Source organism: Benincasa hispida, chromosome 2 (assembly GCF_027475165.1).
Source record: "Benincasa hispida cultivar pf3 chromosome 2, pf3_genome.v1.1, whole genome shotgun sequence".
NCBI classification, from domain to species: domain Eukaryota; kingdom Viridiplantae; phylum Streptophyta; class Magnoliopsida; order Cucurbitales; family Cucurbitaceae; genus Benincasa; species Benincasa hispida.
In genome coordinates this window covers 46380850-46408848 of record NC_143479.1, presented here as the reverse complement: position 1 = coordinate 46408848, position 27999 = coordinate 46380850, and the positions used below count along the sequence as shown (strand labels likewise).

General features: G+C 34.1%; 1 protein-coding gene across 1 annotated transcript; it reads left to right on the top strand.

The window, feature by feature from the left end:
- Window positions 1-14423: 14423 nt before the first annotated feature.
- LOC120071623 (protein CASP) lies at window positions 14424-27228 on the top strand. Its single transcript, XM_039023981.2, has 19 exons — window positions 14424-14778; window positions 15256-15366; window positions 15489-15667; window positions 16153-16302; window positions 18051-18139; window positions 18620-18729; window positions 18988-19082; window positions 19585-19640; window positions 21110-21275; window positions 21620-21712; window positions 22342-22470; window positions 22690-22809; window positions 23115-23192; window positions 24663-24770; window positions 24886-25029; window positions 25133-25234; window positions 25512-25591; window positions 26304-26396; window positions 26900-27228. The coding sequence occupies exons 1-19, from the start codon at window positions 14685-14687 to the stop codon at window positions 26958-26960; spliced, it is 2058 nt and encodes a 685-aa protein (XP_038879909.1). The 5' UTR covers window positions 14424-14684; the 3' UTR covers window positions 26961-27228.
- The last annotated feature ends 771 nt before the right edge of the window (window positions 27229-27999 follow it).

Sequence of the window (27999 nt, the reverse complement as noted above, 5' to 3'; positions counted from 1 at the left end):
AAATTCTCTGAACTTTTCGAGAGTTTCAAACTTGTGACTCATTAAGTAAATATAGTCATATCTTGAATAGTCATCAACAAAATTGATGAAATATTTATATCCTCCTTGAGCATTGACATTCATCGGACCACAAATGTCTGAATGTATAAGTTTTAAGGGTTTTTTTTTCTGCGTGAAGACATTTTCCAGTAAAAGATCTTTTAGTCATTTTTCCTTCTAGACATGATTCACACGATGGTAAAGAACTATCTTATAACTAATTTAGATGACTGTTTTTTTACCAATATCTCAATCCTGTTGAGATTTATGTGACCAAGTCTAAGGTACCAAAGATAGGCGTTAGGAGAAATTTTTCGTTTGAGTTTCTGCCGTTTTAACCATCTCCATATTTAAAATGACTTTTGCTTCAGTTGGTTTTAATACATACAAGTTATTTTCATGTCTAGCAGAACAAATATGAACACCTCTTGAAAAAGCGAACACTTCATTGGTTTCGAAAGATATTTTATACATATTTTCTAATAGACAAGATATGGAGATCAAGTTTCTTTTCATTTTGGGTACATAATATACATTCTTTCATAAAATAAAAGATTCTCTAAAATATAACTTGATGTCTCCCACTGCTTCAGCTGAAATGATTTCCCTTGTTCCCACTTTGAAACTCATTTCATTTTCTGAGAGTTGAGTCCAAGAACTAATTTCCTGTAGAAAAGTGCAAACATGGTTAGCGGCACCTGAATCTAATATCCAGGTTAAGTGAGAATTTTCCACTGAGCATGTTTCAATTACAAGTAAATCTAATTTACCTTGATTTATCTTTTCGGCTCTCTTTTCAGCTAGATATTTCGGGCAGTTGCGTTTCCAATGCCCGTCTTCTCCACAATGAAAACATTTTTCTTTATGAGCTTTGGTTTTCTTAGCAGCATGTTTCTTTTTCCCTTTTCCCTTCTTCTTTAATTGGATACTTTTATCTTTAGAAGAGGAAAGGGCATACTTCTTTTTGTCTGAAGGCTTCATTCTCGAAGATGATCCCTTCATAAAACTTTTCTGTGAAACAACATTTACTTCACTTTCTTTTAATTTCATCATCGATTGGTAAGTCTGGAGTTCATTCAGTAGAGTATCAGATTGTAATTAATCCTATTCATTATAGTGTTAGTTCGAAAGGATAAGAAGCTCTTCGAAAGAGACTCCAAGATCATGCTAACTTGACTGGTCTCATTTATGATAGCGTCGTGAGCTTCTGTAATGTTAAAGTGGACCATCATGTATAGAACATGCTCCTTAACATTGGCCCCATCTTTCATGCGAGGGTTATAAACATATTTTATAGTCTCATGTCGTACCGAAGATGACGGTTGCCTGAACATCTCTTGCAACGATGCCATGATTTCACGAGCAGTAGGCATGGATTCATGTTTCTTGTTGAGCACATCAGATATGTTTGCCAAGATGTAGGCTCTTGCCTTCTCATTAGCCTATACCCATTTATCATAAGTTTCCTGAACATTTTGATTAATATTTGAACTGGGAAGAGGAGGACATTCCTCCATTAAAACAAACCTCAGATCGTCAACCACTAATATTATGTTTATGTTCGATTTCCAATTAGAGTGACCCTCTCCATTGAATTTATCAGAAGCAAGAAGTTGTATAATCGAATTCGACATTGCTGAAAAATAAAGAAATTCTATTAAATTTATGCATTTAAATCCAATTTTAGCAAAAGTAATAAAGTACCCATATTCTTTTATTTATTTTCAATGATACTTTAGTGATTTAGAATAGACGCTACCGAGGGGCAATCAAATACTCCTTCACTGAAGCAAGACAATCTTGACCAATTATTGTATCTAGAATAACTCTTATTCCTATAGTAGTTTGGTTATCGTTTTCAGTCAAGAACTTTACCAACATTTAGTAACTCTTGTAAGTGTGACCCTCCATTTTTAAATCTTATAGAACGGTATGAACATGCCCCCAAATTGGAAGACAATGTTCAAGACGGAACTATAAAACCTTATTCATTTCTAAAGCTTGGGTTATTCCGAAACCTATGTTACAACCCTCTGAAGGATCGCCGCGGTTAACGACTAATTAGTGTCGCCTAAAAACGACAGCAGGTGCAACATAGGAATCTCACTGTTCAAACTAATGGAGGAGATTGTAGGACATGTTGACACATTTCCTTCACCCACTTACTATAAACTACTTCCCCTATTCACCTTGTTATTGACCCATGAAAATACTTTCCGAATGGAGCAATCGCGATAAAAACGACACGAAGCCAAGCATGGATCTCACGGTGTGAACTCTTGGGGACGTGAGCTAAAAAAACGATATATCATATATATTGTTAATCTCCCACTGAAGTGTTCTAAATGTTTGGGTATTCTTTTACTTAGGTATCATGTGGCTAATTTTAAACAATCTAAGCCTATGTGTTTTATCCAAGTATAACATTTATATTTATTCTACGATGTCTAGGTTAAGCCAATTTTAAACTACACACCGCTCACGCAAGCTCATAAAACCGGTTAACAACGCTCAAAATTTCGGTCATAATCCCCAGGTAGTAGGTGTTACATAAACCGTTAACTTAAATACCTCCAGCCTTAGGCAGGATTATGAACCGATTGAGTTTGTAACCGAATTTTACAAGATAACGACCCATTTTAACTATTAAAACAAGTTTAACCTAAGTGAGCATTTTGTTTATCTTTGTTTTGGATTTTAATGTCTAATCCAAATTTTATAACAACTTATAAAACAATAGACATGCTTTCAAACAATAACATACGTCAAAGGAATTCAAATTAACATAACACTTATATTAATTTTAAGAAACCTTAAACATGCATATTATATATTATAACTAACTTATAACATAATATTAAGCATGCAACATACTTTGCTATGGTGGAATTTTAAATCTAAATGGCATACTATATGCACAAACATGTTTAATTCAAATATAATATACATCGTATGCATAAAATAATTAAACAACAGTAATATGGTTCAACTTTGGCATTCTAAGCAAGCAAAATAATTAAATTATTAAAAAAGGGTCAAAAACAGCTTCAAAACTGTTTTGGACTGCACGAACTGACCTGAATCGGCCGAATCGGACCTCCAGACCTTCAAAAGACGTTGAACCAGTCCAAAGGTGGCTGAACCGAACCTCCCGCGCGAACCAACTCCAACGCGCACGTTGTTGGGCTAGGATGAGCAGTGTTGCAATACTCATCCCAGCATTACGACTCCACAGGCTTGAACAAGAGCAGCGTTGCAACGCTGCCTGGACAAAAGTTGTTCTTCAAATTTCTTCTACGGAGCTTACCTTCTTCAATCTTCAATTATATCTTAATTTAGACTCTATTGACTCTAATAAAATTACAGACTCTAGAGCACACATATAAGCTCATCATTCAAGAGCCAATTACAAATTAAACTTCATAATTAAAGAGAAATCTAATGCCAAAGTCGAATTTCAACCATGTCAATCACAGAAACATGCAAACTTAGAAATTCACCCACCAAACTCAAATTAACAATAATTGAGTACTTAAACCATACTCTGATATCAACTGATAGAGTAAACTAACATGCAGTGAAAGAAATCATAATCATTAAGCACTTTAATTACACTTAATTTGAGTTTAAAACATGCATTGAAACAAAATTTCAAAGAAAAGGTATCAAGAACTATAACCTTTGATGAATCTCTTCAAACACAGCTTCACTCCATGAATTGAAACTTCAAATTTGCAATGGACCATCACAGAGACCTTCTCTACCATTCTCAAGCTTGGAATGTATGGTGGAAACACTAAATTGAGGCCAATAAAGTTGAGATGGATGAGGGTTTGAAGAGGAAAAAAATCTGTAGAATTTCAGCAACCAATTCACTTGCATGGCTATCAAATTGAAGTCCAATACTTCAATTTATAGATGAAGACCATGCAACTCAGTTTTCAGATTGATGTTGTAACAACCCGATCCCCTAGGACTCAAGCTAGGTCGTTACTAAACACATGCATGTATGGAACTTAAAAGGACACCCTTTTATAGTGAAATAAATGCTAAATAAATAAGGTAAATTCAAAAGACCTCCATTAAATTCAAATATTAAAAACAAATGATAGGGTACCCATAAATCATAAATGATAATAAATAGGTTTGAAAACAAATATTAACAGTAAGTTTCAAACATCAAAATTAGAAGTTGAAAAACATGAAAAGAAATCTAAATATCATGAGCGGACACAACATTTGGTGAATTCCGAAGGAAAACACCACCTCTAGTGAATCCCGAAAGAAACACAAGCTCTGGTGGATCCTGAAGGAAACCACTACCTCTAGCGAGTCCCGAAAGATACACGACATTTGGTGAATTCTGAAGGAAAACACCACCTCTATTGAATCCCGAAGGACACACGACCTCTAATGGGCATCTAATTAATAGTGAGGATACTATCACGACTACAACATCATAAGTATCATAACATGGTTCTATAATATACATATACATCTCATCGTCATAGTTCTATAACATACATACACATCTCGTCATCATAATCCCATAACATACATATACATCTCATCATCCTCAAATCAAATAGAATCTCATAGAATAATAGTATACTCAAATCATGCTTGCATTCTAATATCTCTATGTGCATCTAGTCTTTTAAATCCTCATATCAGCAAGGCATGCATAAACATCAAACCATCATCAAATCCTTAGTAAATCATAACTATATTGCCTAGCACGTGGGCAGTTCCAATAGTAAGATTACTTACCTCTAATCGAAACTTTAGAAACTTGCAAGCTTAGCCTCTTCCTTGCCCAACGAAACCTTGAATCAAACCAAAGTAGTAAACAAGCAAATATAAAATTTCAATCTCTAAGCACAGTTTCCAAAACCACCAATCCTAAACCAATAGCTTCTAAACAACTTACTGAAAACCCACGAGATCAAACTTAAACCACCCACAATGAAAACACCAGGAAATCTCAAGATTCTCCCCAAAACTTGAATCTGAACATCCAAACATAATGGGTAAGTGTGAAACTGAATCAATAGTTTGATTGGCTTTTAAAGGAAACCCCACACACTTAAAAAACCTTACCAAAATCGATGGCAACGACAATAGCGTGCGAGACTGGCGAAGAAGTGGCAACGAATGACTGAAGTGATGGAAATCGGATTCGAGATTTCCATGAGCAGCGGAAACAAGATTATTCCAAATCACAATTATGAATGAACAATACAAATTACAGTCGTCTTCAAACAAGCGGTTATGCAAATAATTCAGAAATTACAACATGAAAAACTCAAATGAACAAAGAGAAAAACTCTACGAACATTTGAAGATGCATCTCCACGCTCCGTTGCGCACGACCGCTCGAACAATAGCAACCTCGAATGCCCGATCTACACAACTTGCAACATAACACAAACTTTTCGCACTCGTTCTTAATGATCGCCTCGGTCACGAACTCCTCAGCAACATGAACGGCCTCCACAGCACCACGAACGGCCTCCACAGAACCTCGACGGTGTCGAGTTGAGTAAGACACCATCAACAAGGCTACCTTGGTATTCTTGGTGTGAGAATCTAGAGGGTGGGCTCTATTCGGACTTGGAATGAGGCAGACGAAGAGGAAACACCAATCGTGTACACAACTAGGCAAGTGGGAGATGGAGGATACTTATCGCATAGGTCGATGCCCAATCGTTTAGCTAAAGCTAAGCGATCGTCTAGTAAAAGCTATGTGATCGTTTAGCTCGGTCTGTCTCCTACAGACTCTACACGATCATTTACTTTAGGCAAGCGATCATCTAGAAAAATTATGCAATCATTTAGTAAATACTACACGATCGTTTAGCTCGCCTAGCCGTCGTTCAGTAAATCTGTATTTACTTAACGACTACGTGAGTTTCTTTTGCACAAGAGAGAGAACTAAAAAAAATTTGCGAAAACTTTTCAGCGTTTTGTAAATCATCTTTTTCAAAATAGGAAAACCATTTTCCTTTTAAACTCACAGTTACCATGAATCCAATAACCACCCACTCAATTGGTTATTCAAGAAAAAGAATTAATTATTCAATAATTATATAAATGATAACCAACTTATCATACTATATTTATAACCTATAGTTTTAATATTTCATCTCATGAAACATACAAACCATAGTTCTTTTTCTATTCCATGGAACTTAATGTAAATCTCATTTACATCAATCCTCCACTAGATGTATCTCATATATCAAACCGATTATATCATATATAATCAAAATACCTCTTATCAAATTGAACATTTCAAATCAACACCAAGAATTGATCATTAACTGAATCCATTGAGCTACTAAGGGGACCTTATGGACTTGTAGCTCGAAGCTTCAACGGTACGTGAATAACTGACTAAACTCTTTAGTCACGGGATCCACCATCTGTTAACTGCCAGGCACTCCACTAAAGACCGATAGCTGAACTCTCCTTACTACAGATATATTATGTGTCCATTTTAACCAATCAGCAATACGAAAATCCTTCATGAATTGCTCGTAAGTACAGCTGGGCCAATACCCGTTATGCTCCTGTGGTTACATCTGTCTCCTTAAGTACCACTGATCCCTCTAATGAACATAAGTCATAGTACTACTATGACAGAGTTTTCTCTTCCAAAGAGAAATTGTGGCCACTATGTTCAAGCCCTAGAATCAGCCCTTAAGGGAGCAATTCCAAAGAGAAATTGTGGCCACTATGTTCAAGCCCTAGAATCAGCCCTTAAGGGAGCAATCTCTCTACTTATCCTTGCTTCGGGAAATGAGTGAATTTCATCTTGTGGATTGAGTTCCCATCTCCATGATCAGACAAGTCCCCAAAAAGGTAGGCATGTTGAGTTGGCAATCTGGCCACTCTCACCCATACTAATCAAAGGACCATCCTCAAAGGTATGAGTTCCCAAAACACTCAGGATTGAGGTCGTGTCATCTATGGTCGTTTAGGTGAGATGAAAGTCTCTAGTATCAACAGCGTTATATACAGAGTCTAGTCATCTCATGGTTCAGGTCTTATACAAACTCTTTGTATAGGGCACCCCCGCTCGCACGTCTTCACATGAATGGTCAGGATCTACCATCTGTAGTAGTTTACAATACTTGCAAACTTCTACAAAGCGGGTCGTATCCATAGTGTCACCAAGATCGGGTATCCCACCTTAATCCTTATACTACAGACCTATTTAGGTTGTTATCACTTAATGCATGATCCACTTGTATATCACATATACATGCTTAAATTCACATGAGATAACTATAGAGCTTTGTTTATTGGATATGAGTAAATGCCAAAATTAAATAACACTTATTTTTATTCATTGAACAATGTGTATCTTTACAAAACAACGAGACTCTGGGAGAATTAGGACACCCATCCCAACATGAAGCTCGTCAACGAGCGGCGCGCGACTAGTGGGAGTTGGATCCGGCCGATTGAGGGAGGGATGGCGTCTGGCACGGTGCCAGGTCGCGCATGATGAGGCAGCTCTTCAGATTCTAGCTTCGTCGACAGATCCGATGTGAAGGACGAGGACTAAATGGCTCGGCTAGGCGAGGGCGCGAGGGACGGCGTGCGGCTGGACAAAGTTGCGACCCACGCGATTGACAGAAACACGGTGGAGAGATGAGTTTAGCGCGACTGACAGACGTCCGATGGTGGTGCGGAGGCTGAGTGGTTGGGGCTCGACGGGGCGGCTGTGGGTCGTGGGCAACTAGGGCTGGAGCTTCTGGTCGATAGAGAAGAAAGAGATACAAGCGGGGTTGTGTTGCACGCGAAGGAGAAGGGAAGAAATGTTTTTTAAAAGAAAAAAGAAAAATAAAATAATGTTTTGTTTTGTTTTGTTTTATTTACTTTTATTCTTTTCTTCTAAACACACCTAACTATAAACGTATACATATATGAAATATTTTCCTCCTCCTCTTCAAAATCAAATTCCAAATCTAAAAGTAAATTCCCCAATTTAAAAATTAACTCTAAAAAAAATGCATTTCCCAAGATTCCAAAAATGTCCTCAGAATTTGAAATACTAAAAATTCATTAAGAACAAAGTTTCATGGTGTTACAGATCTCACTTCAATTTCCTGGCATGAGGTGGAATTTGAGTGGGAAAATCCAATTGTTCTCTTTTTCTTCTTTTTCTTCTTCTTCTTCTTATATATATATATATATTTAAATCCAATTTAATTTCATAAAATCTGATTAATTCTAAAACTTAATTTTGACTTTTAAAAATAAAATTCTAAATTAAGTTTTATAATTTTGAATTTTCAAAAAATCCAAAATTTCAATTAAACAAATTTCCAATTTTGAATATCAAATTCAAAATTGAATTAAATTGGGTAATTAATTAAATTCATTAATTTTAATATCAAATATCAAATATTATATTTCACCTCATCAAATATTTAAATCATTATTTAAATATTTTTGAACTCTTCAATTTCGTTAATTATATCTAATATAATTAACCAAACCCTAAATTGAATTCAAATTCAAAACCCTAATTTCGGTTTGAATATTTCAAATCTGCTCAATTCACTTATTCAAGATCATTTTACGAGCTAGTAGAGAGACCTTATAAACCTACAGATCATAAGCTCCGACAACTTGAGATTGATTGGCTCTTTAGATTGAATTAATCAATATTCGTTAACTACCAAGTCACACCACTATAGCTCGATAGTTGCACTCTCCTCACTGTAGATATATTTTTGTCCATTTTAACCATAGTCAATAAGCCGATCTTTCACAGATCATTCATATTTACAGCTAGGTCAAAATTATCGTTTTACCCTTGTAAATACATCTTGCTCCTTAAGCTCTCACTGATCCTCTATTGAACAATTTGGTTTATAGTCCAACTTATAAACCATGTCTCTCTCGATCATGAGAGGACGGGGCCCCATTGTTCAAGACCAGAAATCAATGCTTAAGAGAACAATCTATCTGCTAACCCTAAGTCGGGCAGGAGTGAATTTCATTTTGCAGAATTATGTCCTCAGCTATTTATTCGGTCTTATACCAAAATGGGAAGCTTATTGAGCAGTGTTGTTGGACTACTCTCCTATGTAGATCAAAGGATAATTCCGAATAAATAGGAGTTCATAGTTAGTTCAGGATTAAGATCGATTTACCATGGGTCATTGAGTTTGAAATAGTCAGTTTTAACAGTAAACGATCATTATAAAGAAAAGTGACTATTTTGAGGTCTGGTCTTATGCAAACTCATTGCATAAGATGCCCCCACTCACACTCTCCACATGAATGATTTTGGGATCACATCATTTGTATTAGTATACAAAATGGGCCGCATCCAATAGTGTCACCAAGATGAGGAGGTACCCAATCTCATCCATATACTTATAGACTATTTTGGCTATATACTAAAACTTGATCATCTTTTATGTCGCCACATAAAGTTAAAGTTTTCATTTTATTTTGCCACATAAAGTTAAAGTTTTAATTTTATAGCCATGGATTCATTTATTGGATTTTTATAACAGAATAAAATATCAATAACAATTTATTGAATAAAATACTCAATAATAATTTTATTGATAAATAGAATATGTTAACATTTATGAACTACGAGTTTTAGGACATTCCCAACAAGAACAAACACTCACAGACAGAAATTCATAACTCTCTCAGAATTAAGATCGAGTTACATATCGTTATCCTATGAAATATTAATCTCTTCGATCAATGGTGTTACAAAGAGAGATTAAGTATTTTACGGTCCAATTTTATACAATCTAATTATATAAAATAACCCCACTCGCATGTCTCCATCTAAACGATTTTGATCACATCGTTTGGAACACTTACAAAGTAGGTTGTATCCATAGTGTTACCAAGATAAAGATCCCAATCTTATCTATATATTATAAACCCTTTAGGTTATTACTTGAACATTATCCAACTGTATGTCTACTAAATACTATTTAAGTCTCATGAAATAACCTTTGATTTTTTCCATAATGGATAACTCATTATTGATATTTAAAATAATAAATTATTATATAAAATAACAAATTAACTACGAGGCTTTAGGGCATAAATCCCAACACACCTAACTCCATTTGATAGTGTTCCTCTCGAACATCCCACACTATATCGACAATTTGTAGGAAGTCTTATCTAGCTGATTGTGGCTCACCCATATATTGTTTATGTAGTTCACATTATCAGTCAATTCATGATAGCTCCTCGCACTATGTATTTTACTGTAGTATCTCATATTCTACGCTATGTTAAAAATACTCTTAGTCATTGACTTCAACTTTCTTTGAGTCCATCTTTGATTCTATCCGGCCATTTTGATGTTTATTGAGATAGTGATCCTATTGATAGACGATCCACCACAGGTTATTGCTTCTGTTTAGGTGATTCTCTCATTTTCTAGCATAGTTAGAAACAAATTATTGTCTCAAGTTCTAGCATAAAATCTAAATATTGTGCGATCATTTATGCTACTTTAGAGTTACTATGGTTTCGTTGGCTTTCTACAGATGAGCCTCTCAACACTCTACCACTATTCTTTATAGTGACAATCACGATGCTATCCAAATTGCTCATGATGATATTGTCCACGAACGTACTAAGCACATTGAGAACAATTGTCACTTTGTTTGTCACCATCTTTAGAGCACCACCCATAATTTACCATCCATTTATACTAAAGAGAAACAAACTCATATGTTTATCAAACATTATCATCTGCTTGCTTCACTCAATTACTTAACAAACTTTAGTTGTTTTCTACTCTACCATCTTAAATTTGAGGGAGAGTGTTAATATATATTACAGTAATTTAGATTTAGCTAATTTCTAGATAATTAGAATCTTCAATTAGGCTACACTTCCCTTTATTGTTTATCTTTTGTACAAATAGCCCATGTATAATCTCTATAAATTACAACATTTTATTCAATACTACGTAAATCGACACAAGCAAATCAATCTAAACACAATTGAATCGACCTTTAATAAAAACATGCAATTTGTAATAGAAATTATGTCACCTTCATATGCATATGCAATTCATAAGCTAAAAATAACAAAAAACAAAACTTTCAATAATGCTTTGGAACAGCACAAAGAAGAATTTAACATGGACCAAACTTGTAACAACCCAAATTTATATGCATACACTACAGGAAATTAAATGTCAAATGTTAAGCAGGACGAAATTTTATTTAAAGGGGTGGTACATGTAATACCTTAACCCTAATTTAGAAAGCCGGAAAACAAATAAAATATATAATTAAGAATGAGAAATATATAAACTTAATAGGAAAATCGGGTAGAAATTTAGAATTGGAAAAAAATAAGAAATTTATTAATTATCCAAAAATAATGAATAAGGGGACAAAATCAGGGAGGATTAAATAGAAGTTAGACGCTAGCTAATTGAGACAAAGGGCAGTAGATAACTTTTTGTTTGGGCACTGCTTATTGGAAGAATTGGAGGTGAATTAATTGTCCATATACTCTTAAAATTTGAAAGAGTTAAAACGAGGAAGTGGAATCCACAAGCAGTGAAGGCAACCCACGCTGAAAACTAGCGAGATTGAAGAGAAAATTGGAGAGAGCGAGAGTGGAGAGAAAATTGGAGAGAGCGAGATTCTCAGCGAGACAGTGGGAGAGAGCGGGAGCGAGAGCAAGATCGAGAGCGAGAGTGAGAGCGAGAGTCACGAGAACCAAACCAGCGAGAAAACTGGAGAGAGTGAGATTCTGAGAACAGAAAGAGTAAGATTTGGACAGAAGCGTGGATTATGCATTGAATTTGGCCACGATCTTATAGATTATATATGGAGAACCCTAAAATTGAATACAAACAAAAGTTGAAGACATAAGGGAAAACGTTAGCCAAAATTAGGTGTCTTATTAAGAGAAATTCTTAAACCTAAGTAATTTTAAAGAAGCCATTTGTAGGATGAGTTGCACATAGAGAAGAGCTGGAAGCGGCTATAAATAGGAGGCTTTGGGCTGGAAGTTAAACTCATTCTCAAACAAAACTCAGTAGTAAAAATCGTGTGGAAAGGGTGAAGTAATTCTGTTAGTTTGAAAGAGGAAACGCGAAGGAAATGCTGCCCAAATTTCCTTTTGATTTAAGAGGGAAAGCTCTACTGATTAAACCATAAGGAATAATAAGGAATAACTAGGATCGCAGTCAAGGTAAGTAGTTTATCTCACCCTCTCTTTAAGTGTTTCATGGTATTGTACCTTTAATATGTTGCATAATTATGTTATTGTTATGTTGCATTACATGTTTAAAATATGTTTATCGACAAGGGACCTCATGCATTATGTTTGTTCATAAGATTAAATTTTAATTAGATAAAGGTTATGCTTTTAGGGCTAGCAGTACATGTATGGTTGCACCCTTCTAGACCCAATTCTATGTCAAGTTTATGCTAGGGACTAACAGGGTATGTATGATTGCACCCCTCTAGTCCAATCTTACATTTATGTTAATGGTTGATGTTGGATGCGACTCTGGCCCTACTGACTGCATTACTCGCTAATCATCAGATGGGTTAGTTTTTGCCTAAGTCCTCATCTTCCTATCAGGGCGGAGAAATTTACGTTAGAAGCATAACCGACCACCACATGTTATTATATGTTTTCGGTCCCAATCATATGTTTTCAGAACATGTTGCATGTGATTGTGCATTTGGTCACTACCCTATGTGAGAACTACTTACTGGGTATATTATATACTCATCCTATTTTTACAGATTTTGTAGGTAAGGACACAGCGTAGGTGGTAGAACTGGACATCGGTCAAATGACCAACCATCAAACTCACTATTATAGGCATATGCATTTTTGTATCACTATGCTAGTGTTTTATGGATCCTAGTGTTTTGTAAAATATCCTAGTGTTTTGTAAAATATCATAGTGTTTTGTAAAATAAACTTAGTTTTCCACCCAATTAATAAAATCTTAGATATGTTCTTTTGAAATTTTTACCAAAATTCATCTCATAATAGAAAAGTCTAAGTATGTATGTCGCAGCGGTCGGACCATAATATGTAAGGATCCGGTCGTTACAAAACTCATATAAATATTAATGGGTGTATATATTTTAATGTCTTTGATAAAAAAATGCGTAGGTCAAAGTTATTTTTATCTAAAACTTTATTTAACTAAAATTAATGAGTTCATAAAGAATTTACAAATTTTAAAAAAGAAAATTGATCAATTAGTTAAAATTGAACTTAGCGTTAAAATGCAACATTTATGTAACTTTAGAATCAAAATTGATATAAAAGTTTTGAGTAAAAGATTGATAAATTATGATAAATTTAGGGTTGAAATTGATATTTTTTAAAACCATAAAATTTTACATGCATTTTTTTTTTAATTTTTGTACACCATATATTTCATAGATGTCTTAAATTTTGAATTATTTTATTAATAACTTTTAACTTTAATTTTGGAGTAATTTAACCTTTTCACAATTATTTCACAATTTTTAAGTTATTTATTTCTTTTCTTATTAACATTATTTTCGAATTTTGACTTTTTTTTCCTTCTTAATTTTAGTTCATATTCATTTAATACATGATTACTTCAAATTAACATTCTTTCTCTTTAAGAGATTTAGTTTATTTTATTCCATATTTCTAATTTATTAATGATAGATTATATCACTAAATCAGTCTATCAGCGATAGATTATAGATTTTGTTATATTTGCAATTCTTTAAAAAAAAGTATTCTATACACTTAATTATCAGCCTTACAAGTGCTACCCATTGCAAGTAAGTGCATGTAATAAATTTTAAAGAATTACAAAGATAACAAAATATAATAGTGATAAACTCTATCGTTGATAGACTTCTATTAGTGATATGGTCATAGACTCTGGAAATTAATCTAAATTTACTTTTTATATATATATATATATAAGATTTATAATTTTTTTTTACATTGTAGTTGTAGTCAATGTTTAAAATATTGATATCGACGAAAACATCGAGATCTTGATTTTATGGAAATTTCGATGGTGATAAAATTTCAATTTCGATGGATATTTAAGAAAAAATTATAAAAACAAAAAATTCAAAAGATAAATTTAAATTAGTAAATAAATATTTTATGATTTTTAAACAAGTTAACATATTTATTATCTATATTAAATTTATATTAGTGATATTTTGTTACTGAATTATTATATTTAATGAATTTTTTTATGATAATATAGAAATATCGTTTTATTTCTTATATCGAAACCATAAAAAGGTGAAAATATAGATGAAAATATAGACGTTGTGATTGCTATATTCGCAACCGCCACAAAATTATATTATAATTGAAGCGGCCCATGGTTTTGGCTCAGTAGATATCCGTCGGTCTTGCTGAACCGATTCATCTTCAACGAACTGGATTAATTGTTTTTGGCTTGCATTGCAAATTTACTCATAATTTCTCCAAATTTACACACAAGAAGAGAAGAGACGTCGAATTTGCCATACCAGAAATGCCGAAGCTCCCCGGGATCTGCTCTACTGTTTGATCTCCAAATCACTTCCTAGTATTGAGAAGTGATCGCACTCTTGGACTCCTTCAGCGGCCATCTCCGAGTTCGCATCCCAAGTATGGAGTCTCCCAAAGGTGGATCCGAGAGGGAGAAACCGCCGAACACTTCATCCTCAACTTCCGCCGTTTCCGTCGTTTCTAGTTTCTGGAAAGGTAATCGTCTAATTCTAAATCGAATTCTCTTTCAATTCGTGCGTTTATTGATGCGTTTGGGCTTGATTATAACTTGCTGAAGATAATCATGTAGTTTATGTTACGTTCTGATTCATTAGCTGTGTAATTCATTTTTAACTGCAAATATTCTGCTTGATTTCTACGCCTTAGTTTCCAATTTGAGCTCAAATTGTAGAAACAATTTGATTTGAGAAGCCTTCTCTTCTTTTTTCTTTTTTCTTTTTTCTTTTTTAAATACTGAGTGGTTCTTGCCGATGGTTCACCTTTTCATTGGGGAAAGTTATGTCGCGTTGTGAAGTGTTGAGTTAAATAGTACTAACGAATTGCAAGGCGTTTTGTATTTTTGGATATGAAATTCTAGTAATACTATCACTTGTTTTCTGTTTGATTTTAAACTGCCATGAAAAATTTACCCTCTGCTAACACAATGTGATCATTTGTATTCCCGATTTGCAGAGTTTGATTTAGAGAAGGAGAAAAGTGCATTGGATGAACAAGGACTTAGGATAGCTGAAAACCAAGAAAATAGCCAGAAAAATCGCCGGAAGCTTGCAGAAAGTACAAGAGGTAATGTTCTTACGTATGCTCATATCACTTTATGGCTTCTGTTAAAGTTTTTTTTAAAATATCTTTGCTAATGTTTTTTTTCCCTGTTTTTTCAAAAATTATTTGGCTCTGCATACCGATAGATTTCAAGAAGGCTCAACCAGAGGAAAAATTGAACTTGTTTAGTTCTCTACTTAAAAGTTACCAAGAAGAAGTTGACAATCTCACGAAGAGGGCAAAATTTGGAGAAAATGCTTTTCTTAACATCTATCAGAAACTTTATGAGGCTCCAGATCCTTATCCTGCTCTTGCTTCAATTGGTGTAAGTGCCAAAGGCTTTTGTATGGGTGTTATATTTGAGCAGCATCAATATTCGAACTTGTGAACAATTTTTCCCATTCTACTTTAAATCTACTTAAGAGTATTGAACCTCTTTAAGAATATTATTGTTGTTCACTCAGATGTGAACCTTCAGATTTGGTTATGACTTTTGGCAGAGTATGAACGATATTATGAAAAAAGCAAAAAGAAATAAAGAAATAAAAAAAAAAAAGAAGAAAAGTTCAAGTACTAAGGTCAATAAGGCGGAATATTTTAGAAAGGTTTCTCCATGTTCCATATTCCCTAATATATATATACATAGATATACTGAACTCAAGAACTTTATGTGAAGTCTGAATTTGCTCCTCTCCACTCAATGGGGGGAATATAAATGAAGAAGCATACCTGTTTATCAAAACCCGTTGCAGTTGTTTTATGCTATTTGTCATCTTTTAATGTTTTTGCTGCATAATGTTCTCTTTGCAGGAACAAGATTTGAAGTTGTCTGAATTAGAAACCGAGAACAGAAAAATGAAAGTTGAGCTTGAGGAGTTTAGAACTGAAGCAACCCATTTAAAGAATCAGCAGGCCACTATTAGAAGACTTGAAGAGCGCAATCGGCAATTGGAGCAACAGGTTACAATATCTCTGTACACTGTGATGAATGATGATAATATAATAGTACCTTGACATTTTTTCATATAACTAAATGAAACGTCCACACTATGGAATTGAAGATTCTCCCACTAATTCCAAACCATAACACCTCAAATAAATTTAGATGAACCCTAAGGTTTAGATTAGACATGGATTGCTAATGTGGGACAATTTGAGCCTGGTGGAGGCCTCTTGCCTAATACCTTGGATTCTTCATATTGGAACTAATGACATGGAATTAGGGCATGTTTGAAAGTAAATGAAACGTCCACACTATGGAATTGAAGATTCTCCCACTAATTCCAAACCATAACACCTCAAATAAATTTAGATGAACCCTAAGGTTTAGATTAGACATGGATTGCTAATGTGGGACAATTTGAGCTTGGTGGAGGCCTCTTGCCTTCTACCTTGGATTCTTCATATTGGAACTAATGACATGGAATTAGGGCATGTTTGAAAGTAATTCTGAAATGATTAAAATCACTTATGTCACGTCCAAAATTACTCGAAAACATCCTTTTAATCATTCAAAACCAATTTTGATGGTATGAATTTGTATTTAAAGTGTAAAATCAAACATTAAATTAATTTTGAAGGATTAAAAACATTTTTTATAACAATTTTAAACATGAAAAAAAAGTCATTTTGACCATTTCAAAATCATTCCCAAGCATGCGCTTAGTAGATCGACCAAGTCAATTAATTCAATAAAAAATATATTTAAAAAATTTGAAGAGGATTAACACATTTAATATTGAAAATAATCTTGATTTTAGAGAGTTAAAAGTGTCTGGGAAGAGGTGGCATTCAGTTGCCTCTGGGTTGATTTCCTATGAGTCTTCCCTCACCTTTTTTGGGCTTTCATTGTCCTCTGACTGATCGTGAGTCTTTGGAGGTGAGGCTTTCTTCCTCCCCTCCCTTGACCAAATGGTTCATTTAGGAATGAGGAATTTTGAAGCCTAACCCTTCAGAGGGTTTCTCCTGTCATCTGTTCATATGCAAGCTTTGTCCTTCTCCTCCCATGGGAGCCTCGATTTTTCCTTTTTTTGGAAGGTTAGAATACTTAAGAAAATGAAATGCTTTATCTGGCATGTTACATGGAAGTCTGATCTGAACCTTCGGGATCATATCCAACGACTTTCTTCCTTGGTTTTGCTGCTGCAGAGAACGATCTTGATCATCTTGTATGGGAGTGCCTGTTTTCTTACTTCCTTTGGCAAGTTTTACACCGAGGAGATCCTTATGAACTCTCATTTTCAGGATAAAGGGAGTGTCGTGTGGTAGGCTTGTTGTTTTGCTATCTTGTGAGGAGTGTGGCTTGAGATGAATTGTACGATCGAGGGGTTGAGAGGTATTTGGAGGAAGGGTTGAGGTGTGAGGTTTAATGTGTTTTTATGGGCATCCATTAGCTATTTTTTTTTTTTTTTTTGTTAATTTACTAGCTTAGTATCATTTTTTGGATTGGAGTCATTGTTTCTGTACTGATGAGTACTCCTTTCGTGGTTTTGTTTTTGTATGTCATTGTACATTATTCCTTTTTTCTGAATGAAAGCTTGGCTTCTTACCCAAAAGGTTCTTTATCACTCTTGTTATTTTTTTTAACCATACTTAATAATGTTTTGGATGTGTGTGTTCCTATCGATTCCAATTTGAATGAAAAAAATATATAGTTAGTTATTACTGTCTTTCTCGTTTCATCTACTAATCTTCCTTTAGTTGTCCAGATGGAGGAGAAAATAAAAGAAATTGTGGAAATCAAGCAACGCAGTTTGGCTGAAGAAAACCAGAAGGCATTAGATGCAATAAAAGAAAGGTACCGTTCTTGTTAGGTTAATAAAATCATACAGATCTATATATGTGGTATTTAGAATGTAAATGTCAATATCTATACTTGCTATGATGAAGGATATTGATAGATTTTTTTTTTTCTCATTAAAAAAAAAAAAAAAAAAAAATCTATCAAATTTACATGTTCTTAACTTTGTAATCTATTGAATGAGAACGTGACTTTGGTGGCTCTTATTTCTTAAATTTTGTACCTGAACCAATATGCGACCAAACATTCTTCCATGTTGATATTGATGTTAAAAATTGAAGCAAAGAATATTGCCAACGATAGTTCATTGAATACTATGGATAATTTTATCCTTCTTGGGTTATATGTGGAAACATAATCCTAGGTTGCATGGTGTTTGTTGATGGTAGTGCCTTGTTCTTGGTCATTGATGTTGAACTTTTTTTACCGCACCTTGTATTCAACTGTGATTTTCATCGTATTTTTAATAATGTTCAGGGAAAGATTGTTGCAAGATCAGCTAAGACGAGAACAAGAAAGTGTTTCAAACATGAAAAAGCTACATGAACGTGCCCAAAGTCAATTGTTTGAACTTCGTGCTCAGTCAGGTGAATTTGCCAGTTTCTAGTATGTAGTTATGATCGCATATTTAACCAAAAACGCTAACAAGCTCTTAATAAAGTTCTTATCTCTCTTACTTTTCTTCAGCTGTGTTCTGTAATATTAAAACTTTGATATATTAATTTATTATGTCTTATTTATTTTATGTCCTTCTGTAGTGAAGTCGTAATTAAGCTCTAGAACACTATTGCACCTTAGCATGCATCGGCGTTAGATGTTGATTATTATTCCATTGATATTTTTAGACGAAGAGAGGGCTGCAAAACAGTCAGAGGTCACTCTTCTGATGGATGAAGTTGAGAGGGCTCAGACACGGCTTCTTAGTCTTGAACGGGAAAAGGTTTTCTTTCACTACATTCTCCATCTAAAGGATTCATTTCAGTTATTCTATTAGAGAAAAATGTTCTCTTATTAGTTATCAATGTATCGGCAAGTCTTTTCGTTGGAATCTGTATTTCTCATAAAAAAAAAGACTTCAAGTTTTAGCAACTTAATTTCACATCAGTGTAGAAGGAACCGTGTGTAAAATTGTGCCTGAGTTGGTGCAAAGATTTGCACATGGATCTCCTCTCTCTCTCTCTCTCATTCCTCTCTCTTTTGTGGTGGTGGTGGGGGCACTGAGCATGTAGAGATTATGGTTCATGATTGAACCATCAAACAATATGTCTGTTAACTGCACAGACTTCTAATAGCTTCTACTTGCTGATTTGTTTTATGGACTACATAAGAGGGTGGATGCGGGAGGAGTGTTATCTCTAGGGTCCAATACATACTGATTGTTGATATTTAGGTGTCATGCTCTGCCTATGTTTTTTATACTTTTACTTGTGCCAAATATTCAGGGACTCCTGCGCTCCCAGTTACAGTCGGCAAATGATGAGACTGGCAATAAGAAAAGGTGAGATACTACTTCCGTAACATCTTTACATGAATATGTTGATGAATGACGTTTCTTGTTTTGATATGTTTTTTCCACCCAGGAATCACTTTATGTAATCAATCTTATGTGATATTCAATATCTGGATTTGGATTAACTAGTTAACTTTTCCTTGTTCAATCCAAATCCTCCAAAATCCATAGGAGCTGCTTTTCTCTGGCTGCTTGATTTAATATTTTCAATGAATATGGTTATAAATCTAAATCCTCCTAAGTGAAGCAACACACAAACACATATTAATTTATTCATTTGGTCATTATTGCATTTCTTTCATTTCAATTTTTTAATATTATCATAGGAGGGTGGAGATGCAGTGCGTCAAGATCAAATGTTTTGACATTTCTGCAGTAACTGTGATGATAGTTAGAAGTGGATTGCATCTTTTCAGTGATTCACTATTTTTCTTTTATTCATTGGTGTGATTATTATTAGTTAAAAGAAAGACTCCAGATTACTTGGAAATGAAAATTATTCAATGTCTTTAGATGAGCTTTTACTAATATTTATATAGGAAATGAAAAAGGTTATAACTAAAGGAACTGCAGGGAGACGAGACTTCAACTTGTACAGAGGCAAAGTTTGCTGGAAAGTACTCCTTGGCATTGGTAAAAAGAAATATTACAATTGTTAAAAAAAAAAAAAACTTATCTAGGTATACCAAGAACTGAGAAGTTGATTAAAGAAAGAAGAGGAAGAAGAACTGAGAAGTGTGATAAAATCTTAACCTTCCTCCAAGCCTCTACAATTATCTCAAAAAATCCTATGAATTCTCTCTATCCAAAAGAACCAAAGAAGGGTCTGGAAATTTAGCAATTAGATTTGAAGGGGTGATAGCACCAAACCTTTGCATTAAAAACTGCTTAAACAACCCAGTTGATACTAAACAAATAAAGCAGTCTATTCCCTATGGCTCTAATGGAACCATAAGACAAGGGATGCTTCTGAAATTAAGTGTTTTATTTTGACATTTTTCTTGACCACTTTCTGGCATATATGTTGTGGTAAAACTCTATCTTTAGTATCTACTGTCCAAACAGATGCAGAAAAGATTTGTATGTTTTCCCTTTCTGCTAATAATCTTTTAAAGAAATATGGCTCTTATCCAGTTTCACAATATATACGTTGAAAGCAGTATTTATTAGTCTGGAAAGTTACTCTCCACTCTGATTCATGTTGAAACGTTTGTGTTACAAGACGTACCACGTTCCAAGTATAGTGATTAGAATTCCTTTATAAAATTGTTTGATTATTGAACCTGTCACGATTTTCTTAAAAAAAAAAAAACAGAAAAATTCCTTGGTCTACTTGTTTCCTTGTGCAATAAAGTATATCTTCTTTCTTTATCTTTTTCTTCTTCTTTTTTCCCTAAATCTTCTTTCTCATGTTTATAAATATATTCTGCTGATTGGTTTTTGTTCTTTGGCTGCAGTGATAATTTAGATTTAAATAGTGTCCTTGAGAATTCTTTGAGTGCGAAAGAAAAGATTATCTCAGAATTAAACATGGAACTTCATAAAGTTGAGACGACTTTATCAAGTGAACGGGAACAACATATTATTGAGATCAAGAATCTGAATGCGTTGATTAATGAAAAGGTAACTACCAATCTCAACTCTATTTCAAAAATAAGCAGTTAAGCTCTTATGTATTAACATGAGACAAATTCTCTTTGCCTTCATATGATGGAAAAGTGCTTACTTGAAATTGTCACCAAAACTATGTTATCAATTACCAGGTTTGACGAAATATTTAACTTTGAATATGCCAATCTAAATCAATTAGCATCAACCTTACAAATTTAAGTTCATTTTCTTTGCAAATGGAAGTAACTGGTATATATTTTCATTTTTTGTAACATCTGTTCTTCTTAATCAACAAGATGCCTACTGTTTGATGGTTGGATTTTGTTTAACTACTTTCTACCTTTTATGATAAATAGGAAACTGCTATTGATGAGATGAAGAGAGAGCTTCAATCGAGACCAACAGAAAAAATGGTTGATGATCTGCGGAAAAAAGTGAAGATTTTGCAAGTAATTAATCAGCCTTTATGAAAGAAAATTTATCTTCCCCTACTGTCTCTCAAAATTCTAAAGTTGCCTACTAGGAAGTATGAACACTTGTTTTAGATAAAGCATCTACATCTGACACACTAAAAAATGTGTCTGAATCAAATATGGTTTTTAATATATACACATGTATTCTAAATATATACACACACACACATATTCTATATGTACTTATGTATGCATACATGTATACGTATATACTATACATATACTATATAATGTGAGTGTCTATGTGACTGTTTCCATGTTTCTTAGCCAGTGGTACATAGTTTAGGCATGAATGATATTTTGATTATGTAGTATAGTGAGGATCCTCTGCATTTTGATTCTTTGCAGTTGATTCTGCATTCTGATGTTTGTTGCATCTTACTTGAAGACGTGATCAGTCAAAATTGTTGCCAAATGTTAGAATTTATCTTTCTGATTTATGTGATCACATATGAGTCCTACAATTATGAATATTATATTTATTTAGCCATCTTGAAAAATGGTTCAGGTTTTATGCAACCAAAGTCTTCCTCTGATTTATTTTCTTGGCATGGTACATGAAATAACGTATTCCTTCATCCGAATAACTTTACTTGCATGCTCAGGCTGTAGGTTATAACTCAATTGAGGCTGAAGATTGGGAAGTTGCCACCAGTGGGGAAGAGATGAGCAAAATGGAATCTCTTCTTCTTGATAAGAACCGAAAAATGGAACATGAACTTACACAACTTAAGGTACAATGCCTATGCTTCATGGCTATTTATAATTCTGCTATCTCTGCTTGCATGCTCAAATGAATTTGGATATATGGCATTTCAATATGCATGTTTCTTAGCCAGTGGCAATATGTAGGACCATACTTGAAAGATGGTGCTGTATTTTTTATTTTGTCAGTAGGTGGAAGGAAATGATTTCTCTTGTATTTTTTAGCGGGATTCTTGTGTCATTTTCAGGTTAAACTTTCAGAAAAATCATCTTTGGTGGATACAGCTGAAAGCAAGATAGCTGAACTCACAGAAAAGGTTGTCGAACAACAGAAGTTGATTCAGAAGTTGGAAGAAGACATATTAAAGGTTTCGATCTTTGGCTGGCAGATAGTCCTTCTCTGGTTCATATAACTTTTCCTGATGCATTCTGGTTTTCAAAATGATGTATAGATGTGGAAGCCTCGGGTGACCGGGGGGTGTATTCTGTTTCAATTTTTTTTTCTTACCTCGAAAGAGGGTGTTCTTTATTTGGGTCAAGAAAGTTGAATTTGAATTTTCCGGAATAAATACAAGTTAGGCACATGTTTAATGGGTTATTTACATATATATACTTTTGACAATCCTTCAGAGCTATGATCGTTAACTTTTAAGTGCTGTTTCTTCAAAAGCAGGGGTACAACTCCAAGGACCAAAAGGGCAGTTTATTTGATGAATGGGATCTTTCTGAGGCAAGGGGTGAGCTTTCTGAGGTATTCTTTCTGTCTATCTTCATCCTCTTGCGGTTGTTGAAAGCTAAAGCTCTAACTAGTGGTTTGTTATTCCACCCTAATGTAACTTGTGGTCTTATTTACTTTTATTTAGAAGTTGCAATAATGACCTTGACTTTTGGGAGACAACAAAATGATCTTTTTAGCAAACTGGGGGTTTGTTTCAATTTTTTTCTTTTTCTAATAAAAAAAATAAAGAATAAGAAACCAGAACCAATTATCAACATGTTTTGGTTTTTATTTCTTAAAAGCAGAAAATGAAATTTGAAGAACAAGATGTTGGGTATCCAAGTTTAATCCAGCACTGCCCAACAAGCAAGAAAACAGGGGAATTCCCTCCCTCTGTACTTCGATATACAATAATAAAGATAATAACAAGTCTGAAAACGTATCACAAATTCAACTCCGAAAACAGAACAACAAGATAATCACAAGAACAAGAAATAAGAACAAGATATCCTCCAATCGATTTGAGAGTGCTGTTCCTCCCCTGCTCAAGCTTCAGAGCTCAAATTCTCCACACCTAATACCCCCAAAACCCTTCATAAACCTCTTCATTGGTCCCCACACCTCGCATAACCGAATTGTCGTCCTCCTACTACATTGCCCCCTGCACTTTTCCCTTTTTGCCCTCCCTTACGTACGTGTGGATGATTGGGGGTCTTACAATGATATAATTATAACAGGCTGAAGTTTCCTAGACATTCTCAAAATTGGAAACGTAGTCAGTCCTTTTCTGTGGCCCTTATACCCCGACCCTCATATATGCATTCTCTGTGGCGAAGCAAGTAAAGACCTTCAATCTCATTTTCACTCGTGGCATTGAAGATCATTATTGTCCTGGCAAAATATTTCAGTTTGCACTAGTGTTGATAACTAAATTCGAGCGATTACTTTCCTATGTAAGAAGATTATTACCGACAAACACTGGAACACCACAGTTTGAGCTTTTCAGATCTCTGACATTTAGGTTAGTTTTTTCCCCTTTTCTTTTCGTTTATTTTTTTTCAGATACTTGAGAATGATGAAGGAAATATACAAGGACATAAAAAAATAAAAAAATCTACCACCCAATTGGCCAATTAAACAAAAAAGGTTCGGCTGATAATTACAAAAACCTTATTAACAAACACCTATAAAGAGGAATTAAGGCTAATCAAATCCCAAAGATCATTCCCGGACCTCACCACCCTATGAAAATTCATCTGTCCTCCCAAGCCAAATGTCCCACGGCATAACAAAAGCAAAGGAAAAAAAAACATGTGCAAACAAAATGGCTCTTGAGCTGGTATATTAAATTACTCTGCACATCCATATTTTTCTGTGTTTATTGATGAATTTATGATGTTGACAATTATATCTTTAATACCTTGTCGGTATTATACTTTCCCATATTATATGACTCTCCTTTTCAATTTGTTGTCTTAATGTATATGGCCCCTTGTATGTCAGAACGTAGATCGAAAACATTTCCCCTCGGATCAAGATCAAAGCTCAATGCTAAAAGTAATTTGTAGTCAGAGGGACCGTTTTAGAGCACGCTTGCGAGAGGCAGAAGAGGTGTGATTCGTTTGTATTTATCCACTTTGTATAATTATTTTTAGTTAGGATGAGACCTTTCTTTTGTCTTGAGATAACAGATTCAGCAGTGTAATATTTTCTTCTGATACATTAGGAAATAAGACAACTGAAGGAGAAGATAGGACAACTTACAGTTGATCTAGAAAAGACAAAAGCTGATAACGTCAAATTGTATGGAAAGATTCGTTATGTCCAGGATTACAACCTTGAGAAAGTAGTGTCCAGGGGATCAAAGAAGGTACTCATGCTTGTGCCATTGTTAAAAATAGAGCACCATTGGCTCCTTCTCCATCATTGTTTATTTGTTTGCTTCCTTAAATAACTTCAGTTATCTACTTCAGCATGCAGAGGATCTTGAAAGTGGTTCCATGTCCGACGTTGAGTCTAAGTATAAAAAAATTTACGAGGACGATATAAATCCATTTGCTGCATTCTCCAGAAAGGTTTCTTGCCCCTCAAACTCTTATCGTCTTGTCAAAATTTTGATAGTATTCATCTAGTTCACCAGGTCATGCATACGTTGCATTCTCTCTCCCTCCTCAAAAAAAAAAGAGTATATAGAAACATACCCTTTCACCTTTTTATTGGATCAAGCAAACTGTTGCAGTAATGCCAGCTAATTTCATGCCTATATTCTCTGCAACTCTCTAATCATAAAATAGTTAAGGTAACAGATCACATAACCATCACACTGCAAATTCTTGGTTTTCTTTATTTTAGGAAAGGGATCAGAGGTACAAAGAATTGGGCTTCAGAGACAGGATCACACTCAGCAGTGGACGATTTCTTCTGGGGAACAAGTATGACTCCACAGCTCCTCTGACTTTTACAAATTCATTCTCTTTTTTGTAAATGTAAAGTGCGGCAAGCAGCCTGGCAAGCAGCCTAAATAGTTCTGCATCATCTTCTTGAACCGCTCTATCTTTCATGCTCTCTTAACTCAAACCCATGATTCTGCCCTCTGAATCACAATATCGTGAAGAGATATCATTCTTAAATCACTATCCCCCCAATCTGATCTTTCTGAGAATTGGCTGGAGATTTAGAATATGTTTGCCATCACTTCTTTAAGTTATTTTGGATTGTTAAAAGTATCTTTTTCTAAAATCTAAAATATTCAGTAACAAATAAAAAATATTTTTTTCAAAATAACATTTTCTAAGAAACACTTGGGAAGTTAGAAACATTTTTTTGAATAAAAAAAAAAAAAAAAATCTCTCTAAATGCCTTCACTAGAAGATACGTCAAGCGTTACCTTAGCAAACTGTGGATGGTGACAACAATCTCATTCTGTGGTATAACCGAATTATGCACCACATCCTTGAGAAGTTAATTCCATTTTTCCATCATGTTTGTGCCATTTATGTGTTCAGGCTTCTCCGTTTACTATCGTTTCCGACTTCCAAACGTAGTCACGAACTCCTTTGCCTTTTTTCTTCTTATTTTGTTCCCTCTTTTTGGTGGGAACATTTGATACATAAATTCATTGCTAAGACATTAACCTTCTTTCAGGTATGCCAGAACTTTTGCATTTTTCTATACAATTGGGTTGCATATTTTGGTATTTACATGCCTTTACAGAATGTCAGCACTGAGCCATCTAAGGTAACCCATCTTTCATTTCATCTTCCGTGGCAGACTTTCTTTCTTTCTTTTTCTTTTTAATTGGCTATTTGCGCTATTTCAACGATACCCTTATTCTTTCACGAGTTGGCAGTATTGTTCTCTACCTTTTATAGATGTTTCAAAAATATCTTTAAAGTAGAAATATGTTAGAATGTTGAACATAAAATCAACGTAGCGGTGACTAGGATGGTTGCTGAATTAAGTCTAAAAAGCAACATTCAGACACGTTGACTTTTTGTCAAACATTCTAATGCCTTTTCTATTGTAAGGGAGCTTTTGAAGTATTTATGAAACGTCAAAAATAATATTATAACTTTTGAAGGATAGGTATTATTGAAACAAAGGTCAAAAAGTGTGAGGGTATTTTCTATCATTTAGTCCTTTTTTTCCCTATTCATTGATCTCTTACCTCTATACTCACCGATATTAAAAATAATAATAATAATAATAATAATAATAAAGCTTTTACTTCTCTTCTGCAGTAATGGTCCTGACGAATTTCTTGTTGGAGATAAACATGTAAACCTCCCACACGCACTTTAATCTCCTTGATTTTTGGTTTTATCAAGCTACAGACAAGGTCAGGGATACAAATCAACTTTTCATTACAGAATGTACATGAACAATTCAAAAAGGAAAAAAAAAAAAAACAAAAAGAAAAATCTTCTTTGATTACTGTATATTTAGGCCATTGAATATAGTACTGGCTTTTCTGTTTTTGTCTGCTTGTTTCAAGTGATCTTATTTTTTTGGTACAGAGTTGCTCATACAGTCTAATTTTATTTCAATTGAGCAAATTTTAGATTGGAAAGTTGCAGCCTTCTACCTTCGGCATTGGTGAATTGTCGATGAAAATCTCTAACTGGTTTGTTGGACATGATTTTTTTGAGAAATTGTCAGAAATAACACTCGAAAGTTTTCATCCTTTAAAACTAGCATCTTTTTTTAAAATTCATTGAAATAGTTTTCTCTGTGTATCTTGGTCGAGATCGAACACCGAGATTAGAATAAAAAGTTAACATTCTCAATTTATATTCAAGCTATTGATTCTTTTGGATTTTTTTAGTGTATCTCGACCAAAGTGAGGATTGAGATTTACATAATTTGCCCAAATCTTGCTTAACCTTCTTAATCTTTCCAAAATTTAAAACACATGACCAAATATTACCACAAAAATTGAAAAGATAATTGATAAATCCATTTAGATAATTGGTCGATCAATTTGAAAATTAACCCAAACATAGGTTAGGTGTAAGATATGCAAGATTACCTCAGATTTTATATGAGATTTGGGAAACGAGAGAATTTGAAGAGGTAAGAATTGGTATAAGATTTGGAAAAGTTGCATGATATTTGAAGAAAAAAAAAGTATGTGGATCTTGGTTAATCTTGGGCGAAATTATATCGAGAAAGTCCAAAATTATCGATTATTTTGGCTGTCTCAGTACAATTTTGCCCAAGATGAACATTGACATATATCCAAATAATTTTTTCAAATATTTTTGTAAATTTTGGTTTTTGCCAAAATTTAAAAATGACATTGCAAGATCTATTTGAAAAATCTATTTTCATGATTGGGTGA